At 38.2% G+C, this 15,672-nt stretch overlaps 1 protein-coding gene across 1 annotated transcript; it reads right to left on the reverse strand.

Annotated features, from left to right (window-relative positions):
- Positions 1 to 1,475: 1,475 nt before the first annotated feature.
- LOC117809815 (butyrophilin subfamily 1 member A1-like) lies at positions 1,476 to 14,438 on the reverse strand. The gene is made up of 6 exons (XM_034679329.1): positions 14,269 to 14,438; positions 8,278 to 8,628; positions 7,911 to 8,124; positions 5,687 to 5,751; positions 3,686 to 3,802; positions 1,476 to 2,051 (listed from the first exon to the last, which is right to left on the reverse strand). Exons 1-6 carry the CDS (start codon positions 14,315 to 14,317, stop codon positions 1,576 to 1,578), a joined length of 1,272 nt encoding a protein of 423 aa, XP_034535220.1. The 5' UTR covers positions 14,318 to 14,438; the 3' UTR covers positions 1,476 to 1,575.
- Positions 14,439 to 15,672: the final 1,234 nt, after the last annotated feature.

Consider the following 15,672-nt stretch of genomic DNA (forward strand, 5'->3'; position numbering starts at 1 on the left):
ACTATCATCTCTCTCTCTCTTCATCTCCCTCTATCCCTCTCTCCAACACGGTCTCAGCAGATGTGTGTCTAACATGAGTCTGGTCCTGCTGGAGGTTTCTGCCTGTTAAAGGAAGTTTGTCCTTGCCACTGTAACTTGATTAACTCCTCGCTCACAGTCTAGACCTGTGTCTTCAGTGTCTTCAGATAACATTTGTTATGAATTAATGCCATGGAAATGAAAGACTCAGTCAGTTGTATTATTCTTTAAGTGTGAAAAAGTAGAAAGCTTTATTTCACAGTGTAATAGAAATGATGTACAGCTGTAAAAAAAATCTACAAAAATTAAATAATACAATTAAATATGTAAAAATAATCTGTTACAAGAATAAAACAATAAAAAGTCTGGACATATAGATCTTATATACAACCCTAAATATTAAGTCTTATTTTATCAAATGATACTGAGACAAAAACACATTTTAAAAATGTCTTTAAAAATACAGAGATTGAGTCAACGGTGCAGCTTCAGGTAGAAAAAGAAAAATACACACATCTGGAGATCAAGTGCTTGCATGGATCCAAAGTTTACTTTACTTCCTGTATCACTTTTATTCACCTGTGTTCAGCCTTCAGAGATGCATGGTGAACTGAAAATCCTAAAAGGTGCTGAAGCTGTTGCCTCCAGTGTAGATAAATCCCCTGTGTTGGATTCATGAGTTCATACATTTGCATGTGTATGAAGATGAGGTTAGTTTTTATGGTGCTTTCTGTTTGAAGCATCTAGTCTTGTAGATGTTTTGAACATTATAAGTTTTTGGGAAACACAGCACTGAATCTTCTACAGCTCAGTTTTCAGCTTTAAAGGTGACATATCATGCAAAATGGACTTTTAATGGTTCTATGAACGTATGAGCTTGTTCAGCCCATAGACTGTATAAAATACAACTCAACCCCTCCTCTGTTTTTCATTCCCTGCACACATGTGTGCTAACAAGGAGCTTAGGAGGGAGGCATGCTAGTTGTAGGCTGTCTTAATAAACACAAAGGTCGCTTTGACTCCCCACGTCTGCAGATTTGAAGATCTAGTGGATGATTTTTAGTTATCATGGAAAAGTGCTAGCGCTAGTTAGCATAGCTACATAGCTACATGTTGGTAGCTGTGTACCAAGACACACGTCGACATGCTGACAAATAAAACAACAAGAAACACTAAATCTGTGACCAATGGTTCAGAAAGGTCCTGCTGCAGGCGCCTCTCTGTCAGGATCAGATTCTGGATCAGATTCAGAGGGTTGAAGTAACGCGGGTCTGTGAGCAGCCGTGTATATTCAGCCAACATGTAAACATTAGATCAACGTGCTGGAGAGCCGAGGCCACACCCACTTCCTGAGGGGGCGTGGTCAGAGAGCTCATTCTCATTTAAAGGCACAGACACAGAAAACAGCCTGTTCTGAGCAGGGCTGAAAAAGAGGGGTTTACAGGCAGACCAGAATCTGATTTCAAAGTGTTTTTATGAGCAATAAACTTTAAAGACATGTTTTGGGGACCTGTTAGACCAACATATGTTGATGAGAAAGAACATAATATGGCAACTTTAAATTGATGTTAGTGTTTCTTCGGGGAGTTCTGGTGAGCGGTGGAAGCGGTCACTGATCAGATGTGGAAGCACCGATGAATGACGGCGCTTCAGCTTGGGAACGTTTGGACCACGCTGAGCAGAAGATGGACGTCTAAAGTTACTATCGAAGCTGACTGTTTTCTTTGAGCTGCTGGCCGAAGAAGAACCGGACAAAACATTAGGGTCACTGAAGATACGACCTCTGGGGATGTGTTTTGGAGGATTGTTCCATCTTGTCTTGCCATGAGGTGAAATCAGCTGAGTGTTTGAGTGGATAGGTTCCAGAGGCATTGGATAGAGGTCAGCCACCTCTCCTGGAAACTTCTCAACAGGGCTGTTTTCCATGTTCACACCCCCGTCAACACTGACAGTCTTCAGGAGTGACTGATTTTCGGAACCATCCAGTGGGCTGTGATTTGACGACTTCCTGCTCACCGGGAATTTGTATCCATCTGATGTGTGAGCATAAAAAGTAAGTTAATAATCACATGAATCTACATTTTAAGATCTCAACACTGTGTGAGGAAAGAAAATAATGCCTGAACTGTTGCTAGGAAGGAAGGGGATCAAAATTATGTTCCAGGTCATGAGAGTTTGAGTCACTCTGGTAATCACAGGCTATTGCAAATATTGTTCTGTAATATTTCACATATTCCCTAAATGAAAAAAGCACTTTGTATACTTTGCAGAGTTATGGTGAAAAATTGGTGCACAAATAGAGAAAAAGTGTCTGTTAAAGAAAAGAGAATTAAGAGGTTTAAAATGGGCTTTAAAGCAGCCTGTTTTCATATAAATATACATTTTTAATCTCTCCTTTTACAAACTTACTTTTAGGTTTTCACATCTTTTTCATCGTAATTTCATTTAAAGTTATTTATCTAATTGAAAACATTTCATATATTTATTATTCTAATAATCATTTTGTTCGGACGTCCTCTTCTGATCCCCTATTTTTACTCTCCTTTATTGGTTTTATTTTCTCATTTATATATTACTTTATTCATTTATTACTAATACTAATATTTTTTCTATTGTTTCTCTAACCTTTTATCTTCTTATTTAATACTTTTATTATTTTTTTGCCACTTTATTTGCTGTGATTTATGATTTATTACTCCACTGACGTCACTTTTATTTTGTTTATTTGAATTAATTCTTGTTGAAAGTTAATTCTGTTGTCCTGCAATGTAGTGTGTATACATCTGTAATAGTTGCCATATTTGATTCTATTTTATTTTATTTTATTATTCTATTTTATTTTATTCTGTTTTATTTTATTTTGTTTTTCTATTTTATTTTATTTTATTCTATTCTATTTTATTCTGTTTTATTTTATTTTATTTTGTTATTCTGTTTTATTTTATTCTATTCTATTTTATTCTGTTTTATTTTATTTTATTTTGTTATTCTGTTTTATTTTATTCTATTCTATTTGATTCTATTTTATTTTATTATTCTATTTTATTCTATTCTATTCTATTTTATTTGATTCTATTCTATTTTATTTTATTTTATTATTCTATTTTATTTTATTCTATTCTATTTTATTTTATTTTTTATTCTATTCTATTCTATTTTATTTGATTCTATTTGATTCTATTTGATTCTATTTTATTTTGTTCTATTCTATTTTACCTTTATAATTGTTATCATAATTGTTATTATATTTTTAACTATGTTAGTACATTGTTGTATTTCCCTGTCCTGTGTTGTAAGCTGCTGTAACAAAATAATTTCCCCCAATGGGGAACCAATAAAGTATATCTTATCTCTCTTCAGTTCCTACCTTGTTTGTTTGTCAAAGATCCTTGCAAACACTTGTTTTTAAAGGTGCTTTATAAATAAAGTTATTATTTTCTATCATTAAATACAGTTCAATGAGCAACATGACACCTTGATGACTCCCCTCTTGCTTTCCTGAGCCACCATCTTTAATTCTGGTAGTCAAATGGGCAAAAAAGTACATTTTATTTCTGTAGCCTATTTAAACACAACCAGAGTGTGCATGTCCTGCCCTCCTGAGGCACTCAGAAGTAACTGCAAATATCAGTTTTTTAAATGCACTTGAAATGCCTCAGAGACTTACCAGATCTGCTACACCTCCTCCATAACAGGACGGCTAATCCACACAGATTCAACAGAAGAGAAATGGCTCCTACAACAGCGACGCCAACGTTCAGAGAACAGGATCTCATGCAGTCAACTGAAACAACAATGCAGGATACCAACATGAGCACTTTTATACAATGACAGTGTAACACAAAGTGCTGTACATAAAAACAACTTCAAACTAGAATAAATTAAGATAAAGATCCCACCCTGACCCCAAACCCACCACACAATCCTAAGGTGAAGAACACAATATACAACAATAATAATAAAAACAATAAAAAATAAAACAAATAAACAAATAAAAAGAAGTTTCTGAACGAACTGAGGAAACGCTCTCATGATATCTTAATGAGGAAACACTGGAAGGTAAAATAAGATGTTAAAACTCAAAACAGGAAGTTAAACTCACCAAAGTAAAATACATTTCTAAGATAATAAAACACTAAAATATTAAACCATTAAAAGAACTTAAGATTCTAGACTTAAAATAAAAAAATAACTACATAAATAAATAAAGTAGAATAAAAGTGACTACATTTAAAATAGATAAAAAATAAAAAAATAAAAAAATAAATACAATTATTAAGAATAAAAATAAAACTTAGTTAAAAGCAAGACTAAAACAATGCAAAGTTAAAGCCTGTTACACTACAGAAGAGGATTAGGGCCACTGAAAAAAAAAACTAAAGTGTAATGATTTTTTTTAATTCTGAGATTAAAGGCCCTGTGTGGAGTTTTGAACTGGCTGAGAAACAGACTGAAAATGATACTGATGCCTCTTTATGACCTTCAGCAGCAAACAAGACCATCAGCAACAACACTGGCACCTTCTCTGTTGTCATTTTTAATGCCTGAAAACACCCTGGGGGGGTAGGTGTCAGACCAGATGATGGACATCTTGCTTCAGAAACAGCCTATTTGACTGTTTTCATGGAAAATTATCACATTGCCTGATAAAGTTGACTTTTACAAGACAACAGGAAGAGGTTTTTGTTGAAAACACTATTTTTGCATGTATAGGACAAGAGATAAGAGGTATCACTTTGTCCACAAGGGGGCGCCAGAATCAGTACAAAACAAAAGTTCCTCACAGCAGCTTTAAAGTCAAAATTCTGTGAAAAAAAGTACAAATTGAGAATTTAATCTCAGAATTCAGCCTCCAATTTTAAGACTTGAGCCCAGATTGTTTTATTAATTTATGTGATTCTATCGTTTTTATTGGTTGACTGTTTTCTGATATGCATTTTAAATGGAACCTTTAGCACTTTTAGCATTTTATCATGTCTATTCATTTTACCATTTTTAGTGTTAGATTGGTTTTAGGACATTTTTGTATGTTTTGCACATGAAGTGGTTTGTTCTGTCTGACATCTATCTTGTAAATTTGTATCGACCTAACATCTCACTGGCTGCAAAACAAGTTTACCTACGGGTACAAATAAAGTAACCTGAACCTGAATTCTGACTTTTTCCTAAAATTTTGGCATTCAGAGAAAAAAGTCAGAATTCTCTTTTTTTTCTCCCTGAATCTCAAAAAATAAACTCAGAACTCTAAGAAAAACACCCGAATACAGAAAAAAGAAAAGAATTTGACTTTTTTCTCAGAATTAAAAAAATATTTTCCACCATAAAAATGTTTTTCAGGAGGCTCTAATCATCAGTTTCTGTATGCAAGGACATAACAAGTTACATTTTTAATTTATACACAACCAGGGAAATAAACAGATCAACACTGATGCATCATGTTACAAGAGAAACAATGAATATATAAACCTTTCACCAGCAATTTTATCATTAAGCTTCTTTTTCACTCTAATCAAACATTTCACACTAAAAGAAAACATTTACAAAATGAGTGTTCAAATATTAAATATCAGGATATATGAATGAATGGATCTGTTCTAAAAGAACTCCACTTATTTCACATTTCTGTTTTTCCAAACTGTACAGGTGGGCGGTTAAAGATGCAGCATACCTGGTATAAGGGTCTCTTTGGTTCTGGTCTGGTTGGTCTTTGGCTGGTGAACTCTGCAGGTGACCCTGTGATGGACAAAGTTCAGTTTGTTTATCATTTAGTTTTTCATTAGGGGAAGTCATTTTGGGCCACATGAAATGATATCACATTGGACCCCACCACTTCACCATCAATGATTCTCTAACGCTTCCTTATACTTCTGGCAGTCTCGCCCTTGTAACCGGCTTTTCCACCAAACGGTCCGGTTCAGTTCGGCACACTTTGTGATTGCAACTCCATAAATGATGAAGCTACACACTCAGTAAAAATATGATTTTATTCACATCAGGGATTGCTTCAGGTCCTACCAGGAAAACGATCATGTGATAAAACGTCAGACACCAGCTGAGCAGAGAGAGGGCCACAGAGATGGATGCAAAGGGAGAGGGAGATCCCACAGGAAGAAATACTTCCTGTGACCTGATGCCAACGTATGCTGCAGCAAACATCTTTCATGACAACTTGTTTTCCAAATAAAGTCCACCTTAGGCTGAGGAAAGCTAGAGCCCCTGCCCCCATAATGCACACCTTCTACAGAGGCACCATGGAGAGCATTCTCAGCAGCAGCATCACTGTGTGGTACGGGGGGGGCCTGCACTGAGTCCTGACGAACGACCCTCCAGCACATCGTGAGAACAGCTGAGAAGAGTGTTGGTGCCTCTCTCCCCTCCCTCCATGACATTTACTCTTCCCCCCTCAGCCTGTTGCAATCAGTAAGCAGACTACACAGTCTCCAGGCCAGAACCAGCAGGCTGAGGGACAGTTTGATCCACCAGGCAGTCAGGATGCTGAACTCTCTCCCTGTTTTGCCCCCTTCACAGACTTAACCCGGTCACTGACCTCCACCCAAAATCAACTGAGGGTCTGAGAGAGAAACGCAATATCAAATCCTCAGTATGTCTCATGCATACTGCAGTTTATTTGACAATAAAGAAGACTTTGAACTTTTGAACTTTGCAAGTCTTTTACCAAATAACTGTCCTGGACACAACTTCAAAATAAAAGCACTGTGTGAAAACTAGGGGAGTCTCTCCACAGGACCAAGGGATCAGGCTTTGAGAAGTATCCTAGAGGTTGCTTATGACATAAATATAGTTGATACTGAGCAAATGTAGGCTCCTATAGTGGATCATCTTTCTGTGTTATTTGGCCGAGATGCACACATGGCTTATGGGAAAGAATCACCTTCTGTAATGCAGATTTTTAAGATCAGGGTTTACAGAACTAAACTGGATCACTTGGTAGAAATGCACCAATGGTCTATCTCACATTTCACCCTCATATGGTGCCTCTGAAAAAGACTTAAAGGTGACATATCATGCCAAATAGACTTTTTAATGGTTCTCTACCTGAAATATGTGTCCCTGTCTACAAACCCCCTGAAAAGTCAAAGAATCCATTCTGCCCCTGTTCTGATTTCTCCACCTTTCTGTAAATGTGTGCGTTTTTCATTCCCTGCACACATGTGTGCTAACAAGGAGCCCAGGAGGGAGGCATGCTAGTTGTAGGCTGTCTTAATAAACACAAAGGTCGCTTTGACTCCCCACGTCTGCAGATTTGAAGATCTAGTGGATGATTTTTATTTATCATGGAAAAGTGCTAGCGCTAGTTAGCATAGCCACATAGCTACATGTTGGTAGCTGTGTACCAAGACACACGTCGACATGCTGACAAATAAAACAACAAGAAACACTAAATCTGTGACCAATGGTTCAGAAAGGTCCTGATGCAGGCGCCTCTCCGTCAGGATCAGATTCTGGATCAGATTCAGAGGGTTGAAGTAACGCGGGTCTGTGAGCAGCCGTGTATATTCAGCCAACATGTAAACATTAGATCAACGTGCCGGACAGCCGAGGCCACACCCACTTCTTCCTGAAGGGGCGTGGTCAGAGAGCTCATTCTCATTTAAAGGCACAGACACAGAAAACAGCCTGTTCTGAGCAGGGCTGAAAAAGAGGGGTTTACAGGCAGACCAGAATCTGATTTCAAAGTGTTTTTATGAGCAATAAACTTTAAAGACATGTTTTGGGGACCTCTTAGACCTATATATGTTGATGACAAAGAGCAGAATATGTCACCTTTAAAAGGTACAGAGAAGGTTTTGGAATTGCAGGGAGAAGATGCCTTATATCAGCTGCAAAGTGTTCTCTAGTAATTTAAGCATGAGTAAAAACTAAAGTAGAACCTTCTGGCAGCTCCCTGCAGAGTCAGTCTTCTTTTCACGGTGTAACATCCGCTGACATCCTGATCCTTTTTCGGTTCATCAGCAGGGAGGTGATTTCCTTCATGATCCAGAAACGTGATCTCAGGCTCGGGCAGCCAGCAGATTGCCTCACACTGAAGAGCCACGCCTCCACTCTCCACCGACGTGAATGAGAGTTCAGGCTGGGAAACGGCGCCTTAAAGAATGAGAGTGATGCAAGGAGTGACCTTTGAATGTTTCATCTGATGTTACTGTAAGAACTGTGGCCGTTTAGAAGCAGGCACAGTTCCCTGACTGTGATGGAGCTTTAAGGCCGTTACTGTAAAGACATGAACTGAACTGGACGTACCCACAACTAGCTTAACTTCTGCAAAATCCGTGGGAGCATTCCCAGTTAGCCTCATGCATCTGTATGTCCCTGCATCCGACAGCTTCACGTTGGAGATCCTCAAAGAGAAGTTTCTGTTTTTCAGTTCCATCGTAATGAGGCTTGTCCTGAACTCAAAGGCGGGGTTCTTCATCTCGTAAGTCTCACAGCCATGCCGGAAAAGGTAGATAACATTTGGCTGCAGGCCTTCCTTGGACCACTCCACAGAGGGAAGGTCATCGTTGGCAGAGACGTGAAAACTGCAGGGTAGGACAACATCCCCGCCAACGAAGGCCTGGACCGTCTCTGGTAGAGCATGCACCAAGGATTTACCTAAAACACATGAAAAGAGAAGAAGAAAAGAATTAGAGTTAGGATTTTGTTTTGCTATCTACCCAATCTATCCATCCTCTACCTCCTGTTTCACATTTGGGTTACAGCCAATCCCAGCGGCCACCGGCAAGAGGGAACTTTTTAAACTTAAATGAAGATAAAACTGAGGTCATGTGTTTGGACCCGGTCGAGCCTGACCTGGGTTCCCCGCAGACTTATGTAAAACCCACAGTCACAAACCTTGGTGTCAAAATGGACAGTGATTTTAAACTTGATAAACTCAGTAGTTAAAACCAGTTTTTATCATCTGAGGCAAATTAAATCTGTTGTATCTTTTAATGATTTTGAGTGCTTGATGCAGTCTTTTATCTTGACCCGTTTGGACTACTGTAATGCACTTTACACCGGCATGAACCACGCCTCCCTCGCTCGCTTACAGGTAGTCCAAAACACGGCTGCTCGCCTTTCAACAGGAACCAGCAAACATGAGCATATCAGCCCCGTCCTCGCCTCCCTCCACATGGCTCCCTGTCCATTTTAGAATTCATTTTAAGATTTTAATGTTTGTTTTTAAGTCACTGCATGGTCTGGCACCTCAGTACATCTCTGACCTCATACACATCTAGGCCCCCTCCAGAGCACTGAGGTCAGCTGATCAGTGGTAGCTCCTAAACTGTGGAATGAGCTCCCGACCAAGGTTAAAATGCCCCCCATCCCTGGATCCTTTTAAATCACGTCTTAAATCTCACTTTTACTCCCTGGCTTTTAATTCAGCATGAGAGTTCATGTTGGTCTCTGTTTGTCCTTTAATGTACTGTATTTTAAATGTTACTATTATTTATTTCTACTGTTTGTATTTGTTGTGCAGCCCTTTGGGAACCTTGTTGTGTTTAAAATGTGCTATATAGATAAAATGGATTGGATTGGATTGGAATGCACACCCTGGACGGGTTGCAGACATGTTGACACGCACAGAGCTACACCTACATGCAATTTAGATAAATCAATCACTAATTAACCTGCAAGCATTCCTTTGGACTGCCGGAGGGAAGCTGGAGTATCCTCAAAAAACTCGAGCCAACGCACAGAGAGCAGGCGGGCTGTCTGCCTCCCCAGAGGAACATTTTACTGCTCAAGACTTTCTCTTCTAAGTCTCCTGAGACAAAATTGAGATTCTCACTTCAGCCTCATTCAAGTTTCAAATTGTTCTCATTAGTTTCTCCTAAAATTCACTAGGAGAAATAGTTGAGACCATGACATGAGTCTTATTTCAGAGATCTCATTAATGGCTCATTTTCTTCTCTTGTTTTAAATATATTTTTTTGCCTTTATTTGACAGGACAGCTGAAGAGAGACAGGAAATGTGGGGAGTAGTGAGCGGGGGAAGACATGCAGGAAATGGTCAACCAGCCGGGAATTGAACCAGCGACCCCTGCGATGAGGACTGTAGCCTCTGTATGTGGGGCGCTTAGACCGCTAGGCCACCAGCGCCCTAAAGAATCCACTCCTTTAATTGTAATAATCTGGATAAATCTGGTCGGCCCTTTTGCGGCCCATATTTTAAATAAATGGTCGGTCAGACCTGGAGATATGAAATCTCTATCTGTTGCAGTTTCTCTCAAATCCACTAAATCTTTGTGAAGTGGTTTTGTTCCACACAGACTTGTAAAGGAAGGACCAGACTGTGAAGTCAAAGAAGAGATCAGTTCACATCTAAAGTCCTGATCCTGAAGTGGTTCAAATGTTTTAATGAGGATTGTAAGTTTGTGGATAATTACATTGAAATCTTAATTTTGCAGGGCACTATGAATGTTGATGAAAAGATGAGCTCAGGCTCTTTCTTTGCTCCATCTGAGCTCAACTTGAGACACAAAAACTGAGTCTGACAAAAACAAATGGATGAGGTTAGACTGAGAGAGCTCCCTGATTTCTCCACCTGAGCTCAAAAGGAGTCACAACACCTGAGAAATACCTGAGAACCATTTCAGATTCTGACCAGATCTCCTTTTGAACTGAAAGGGAGACTAAGCTGAGACTTTTTACAACTTTTTTTTCTGGAGGCAAGAATGGGAAACAGGAGACATAAGCTATAGTCTCATTTTGCTTTCAAACAGATCTCATTGTTGTCTAGGAGACAGAAATGAAACACTTTTGAGATCTCCTCTCTGAATTTCTTTTCCTATGGGTTAAGACATGATTTAAAAGGATCCAGGGTGGGGGGCATTTTAACCTTGGTCGGGAGCTCATTCCACAGTTTAGGAGCTACCACTGAGAAAGCTCAGTCACCCCTTGCATCTGATCAGCTGACCTCAGTGCTCTGGAGGGGGCGTAGATGTGTATGAGGTCAGAGATATACTGAGGTGCCAGACCATGCAGTGACTTAAAAACAAACATTCAAATCTTAAAATGAATTCTAAAATGGACAGGGAGCCAGTGGAGGGAGGCGAGAGCGGGGCTGATATGCTCATGTTTGCTGGTTCCTGTTGAAAGGCGAGCAGCTGTGTTTTGGACTACCTGTAAGCGAGCGAGGGAGGCGTGGTTAACGCCGGTGTAAAGGTCATTACAGTAGTCCAAACGGGTCCAGATAAAAGACTGCATCAAGCACTCAAAATCATTAAAAGATACAACATATTTAATTTGCCTCAGATGATAAAAACTGGTTTTAACTACTGAGTTTATCAAGTTTAAAATCGCTGTCCATTTTGACACCAAGGTTTGTGACTGTTGGTTTTACATAAGTCTGCAGGGAACCCAGGTCAGGCTTGACCGGGTCCAAACACCATGACTTCAGTAGTCTCTGGAGGCAAGAATGAGAAACAGGAGACATAAGCTATAGTCTCATTTTGCTTTCAAACAGATCTCATTGTTGTCTAGGAGACAGAAATGGAACACATTTAAGATCTCCTCTCTACATTTATTATCCTCAGGACTCAAACCAGAAACCTTCTTGCTGTAAAGTGACCCCACCTCAGCCCCTTCATCTATACCTCAGTCTGTTCTCATCAGAGCACAGTAGATGCCACATGCTCCATATAAACATCTCATCAAACTGGTCTATTCACATGACTACTTTCTCACATACCAGTACTTTTGCAAAACGTGAGAAGGGAAAACAGTGAACGAGAAGAAGGAAAACAAAGAATGGATTTCAGTCATCCAGCTGTTGTTGTGTTTTCTTTTCCCGTTGCTTGGCGCCGCTCAAGTGTCTGCTTGTTGCAGCAGCTCTCTCTTGGTGGTTCTTTTTTTCATATGTGTTTAGTTCTCTTTGTATTTGGAGCCTGTCAGGACTTTTAATGACTCATTTGTTGGCCATGGACACAATTATTAACTCATTATAGTAAAAAAGTATCAACAAAAGTAGTAGCTAAACTTGAAATCAAACCTTGAAAATATAAAATGTAATGATTTTTCTGCCTTTCTTTGTTCCCAGATGACTCCTAAGTTTAGGGTTAGTGAACAGTTAATTATCAAATGCATCAGCAGCAGCAGGTTCATTCATAACAACACAGGAAACACAGACACATGCTCATATAGGGAGGGTCACTTTCTGCAGACCAGCTAAATGAAGCCACATTAAATCACTTTGAGGGACAGTGGGGGTCGAGAGTCTTTGGGATCTATATTTTGGGGGTCACAGGCTGAAAGGTTTGGGAACCCCTGCTGTACGGTATGTCTACATAAGCTGTTAGCATAACAATTTTCTCTGTGAGCGGGCGGCACAAACTGAAACATTTCTTTCCAATAACAATAACATCAAAGATGGCAGCCTCCATCAGGAGACCCGCTCCTTATTTAAATAGACATACTTATTCTCAGTTTAGAAAAAGAGAACTTTAGTCTTATAAAGGTGATTGTACACACATTTTAACAGTTATAAGTATCACATCCCTTTCCCCCCTAATCTGTTCTGCTAAAATGCTGCTAACTTCCACACACTGCACCTTTAAATGTTTGTTGTTTTTTCATTAAGCTCATATTTTGGAAAATGAGGAAATAGAGTAACATCTCTTCATTTTTTTTTCTAGTTGTTTGAGCAGCACAACCAGTGCAACAATGAAAGATAAGTCACGTGACACCTGAAAAATTCCTTCAGTGCATGGAAAATAGATGTCAGGTATTTTACACCATCATCCATTATATCAAAACATGCACAAAATAGTGGCAGTTGCTGGAGAGAATGTGGGGACAATAATGCAGACCACACACATATATTTTTGACATGCAGAAAAATTCAAAGTTATTGGTCAGAAGTAATAAGAGAAATTGAACAGATGTTAGGCAAAAAGAGAAACGTTGGAAAACAAAAGAAGCTCCTGGGAACACGTCCTAAAGGACTAAAAAACGATTTACACCTCTTCTGTGTGTTGAGAATAACAGCACTCAAGCAAATCACAAGAAACTGGGAAAAAAGGAATCTCCAAGTGCATTCAAGTGGTTAGAACTTTTACTCCATGGAAAAAGGAACCTATAGAATAAATAAAAATGAAAAGCTGTTTGAAAAAAGATGGGTACCTTTCAAAGCAAGGACAGGATATCAATGAATATAAAGAAAATGTTGAAGCGTATGCCCCTTATATGTATATATGTGTGTGTGTATGTGTATGTCTATGTATGTATGTGTGTATATATGTATATTTATTTTATTATTTTGGGTTATTTATATAATTTAAGTATTTTCAAATTTGAGTTTGGATTATCTTTATATACCCTTCTTTTCTAATTTATTATTTAAATGATTATTATTGTCTTTTCTATTTATTTTCTATTTCTATATAATTTACTTTCCAATTTTGTATGGAGGGTCACAATGTCAAAAAAAAAAAAATGTTAAAAAAGGTTTGAACCTGTAAGAAATGTATATCATGTATATATAACATTGACATAATAAAGTATAAAAAAAGAAAGAAAAGAAAATTCCTTCAGGCTTTTAAATACAGCATCATTAAAGCTGAGTTTGCAACATGCACGTCATTCTCACTGATCAAATATTTGCATAGAGAGACAAAATGACTTAAAATAACACCACAAGCACACTGAGATGAACTCTTTGAATGAGTCATAATAACAACTATTATTAATCTCATTAAAACTCCTTCTTACTCACTACCTAGGGCTGGGTGACAAGGTGTAGCTGCCTCACTCTCACTCTGACCTGCCCTAACAAGAGTGTGTTAAATATAAGATTCACTGTGTGCTCTGTCTCAGGGAGTAGAATAAAGCAAAGTCTGTAATGACTCAGCATTTTCTCAGGTCATTAAAAGAAGGTAGAACAGTGTGTGTACTTTGCCCTGCTGAGACATTTGTAAGGTGTGGCTGACAAACTGGACCAGCTGGAAACCTCAAACAGAAGTCCACTTAAAAATGTAAAAAGTCATTGCTTTGAATAAATACAAATAAAAGTGTTTGGATAAGAACCCAAACAAAGTCTACAGGCATGCACCAAATCAAACCAATCTGATTTAGTTCTTTTAAGACTTATCTAGACTCTAGAAGCAAAGTGAACCCACATATATATTAAGACAGACTTTAACAGCATCTGAAGTTTTGGGAAAGCATGTTAGTGCTTCTAAAATCACCAACAAGGTGACATTTAGAACACAGCAGAGATGATACAGGACAAATAAAAAGGCTCTCACATACCTGCACAACAAATCAGCAGAGCAGCCCCCAGCAGAACATGATAATACATCCCCAGCTGACTGAGAGCTCCACTGCTCTCTCTGCAGATGTTACACACTGACTGCTGAGGAGGAGAAGCTCATTCACAAAGTCTGAAGTTTTGATTTTGCAGCCTCGTGCGTCACACCGTGGGACGTTCAAGGACACTGGGAAAGTCTGCTTCCTTCTGCTACTGCTACAGTTGGAGGAACAGAAAGAAGCCACAAAAAATGTATATTTAAAATCGTAAAATTAAAAGTTTATTGTTAGAAATTCGAATATATTTGCAGGATTTTCAGGAAACACTGAAAAAAAAAAAAAACTATTTGTATTTAAAAGTTAAAAAAAGAAAAAATATATGAATTCTGGCAAAAAAATTCAAATTCAAAACAAGAAAACAAACAAATAACGACAAGTTATAAACATAAACTAACATGAAAATAAATCAATATTATGTCTATTTACGGCTCAAAATGTGACAACAACAGTTTAATATTATGCAAAACAATAGATGTTTTTATTGTTAGACGTCCTGGTATGAAAATAATCCTGAGCTTTAACACAAGTGTTCCCCCTCTGTTCCATAGGAAAGGAGGCTCACACATCTTTCAAATTCATACTACTGACTTCTTTCCCCACCACAGATAAGTCCTGTGATTTTCAGGCTGATGTCATTAAATTTGACCATTTAAAACAGGGGGAACGCATCATGACAGTAATATTCCAAGCTGTCAGGATGTGCTTTACCTGCTATAATGGAGCTGGATTTAAGACAGATATGATAAAATAGCAATTTAGATTTAGCCTTTAAATGAATGAGCACACTTTCTTCCAAATGTCCATTATATTCAAAATGAAAAGTCTCTCCCAAATATAACATTTTGTATTGATAGAAATAACAGTAGTTGGTTGTGTTAATAAAGACATAGAAACACAAACATATGTGCTGGTGTCCCAGTTTAAAAATAGAACTAGACAGTCATGACATTAGAATTTCCCTTCTACAATACAACATGTTCAGATGCCTGTTTACATCCACTATGGTAAAATGGGCACTAGTCTTTGAGCTGCACTTTATTTTGAAACATCAAAAGTGAAAGTAACGCCCACACCCATAGGGGTGAAGACAAATTGTCGAGTTATCTGAAGAGGAAGTTTCCTAAACTGCTATAACACCGTCAGGAGGTGGGCAACAGCACTTCATGTTGGTTTTCCAGCAGAGGGTTTATTCTTCCTAACACAGGTGAGAGTACACTTTTAAAGTAAAACCTGTCTGTTGAATGATAATCACAGCACCATCTTTGGTGAACCTTTTCAAACTCAGTCCTCTTCAAACCATAGGAGTATTTTGTATCCTAATGTTCTCCACGATCATTTTAGCCCTTA

Source organism: Notolabrus celidotus, unplaced genomic scaffold (assembly GCF_009762535.1).
Source record: "Notolabrus celidotus isolate fNotCel1 unplaced genomic scaffold, fNotCel1.pri scaffold_45B_arrow_ctg1, whole genome shotgun sequence".
Taxonomy (NCBI): Eukaryota; Metazoa; Chordata; class Actinopteri; order Labriformes; family Labridae; genus Notolabrus; species Notolabrus celidotus.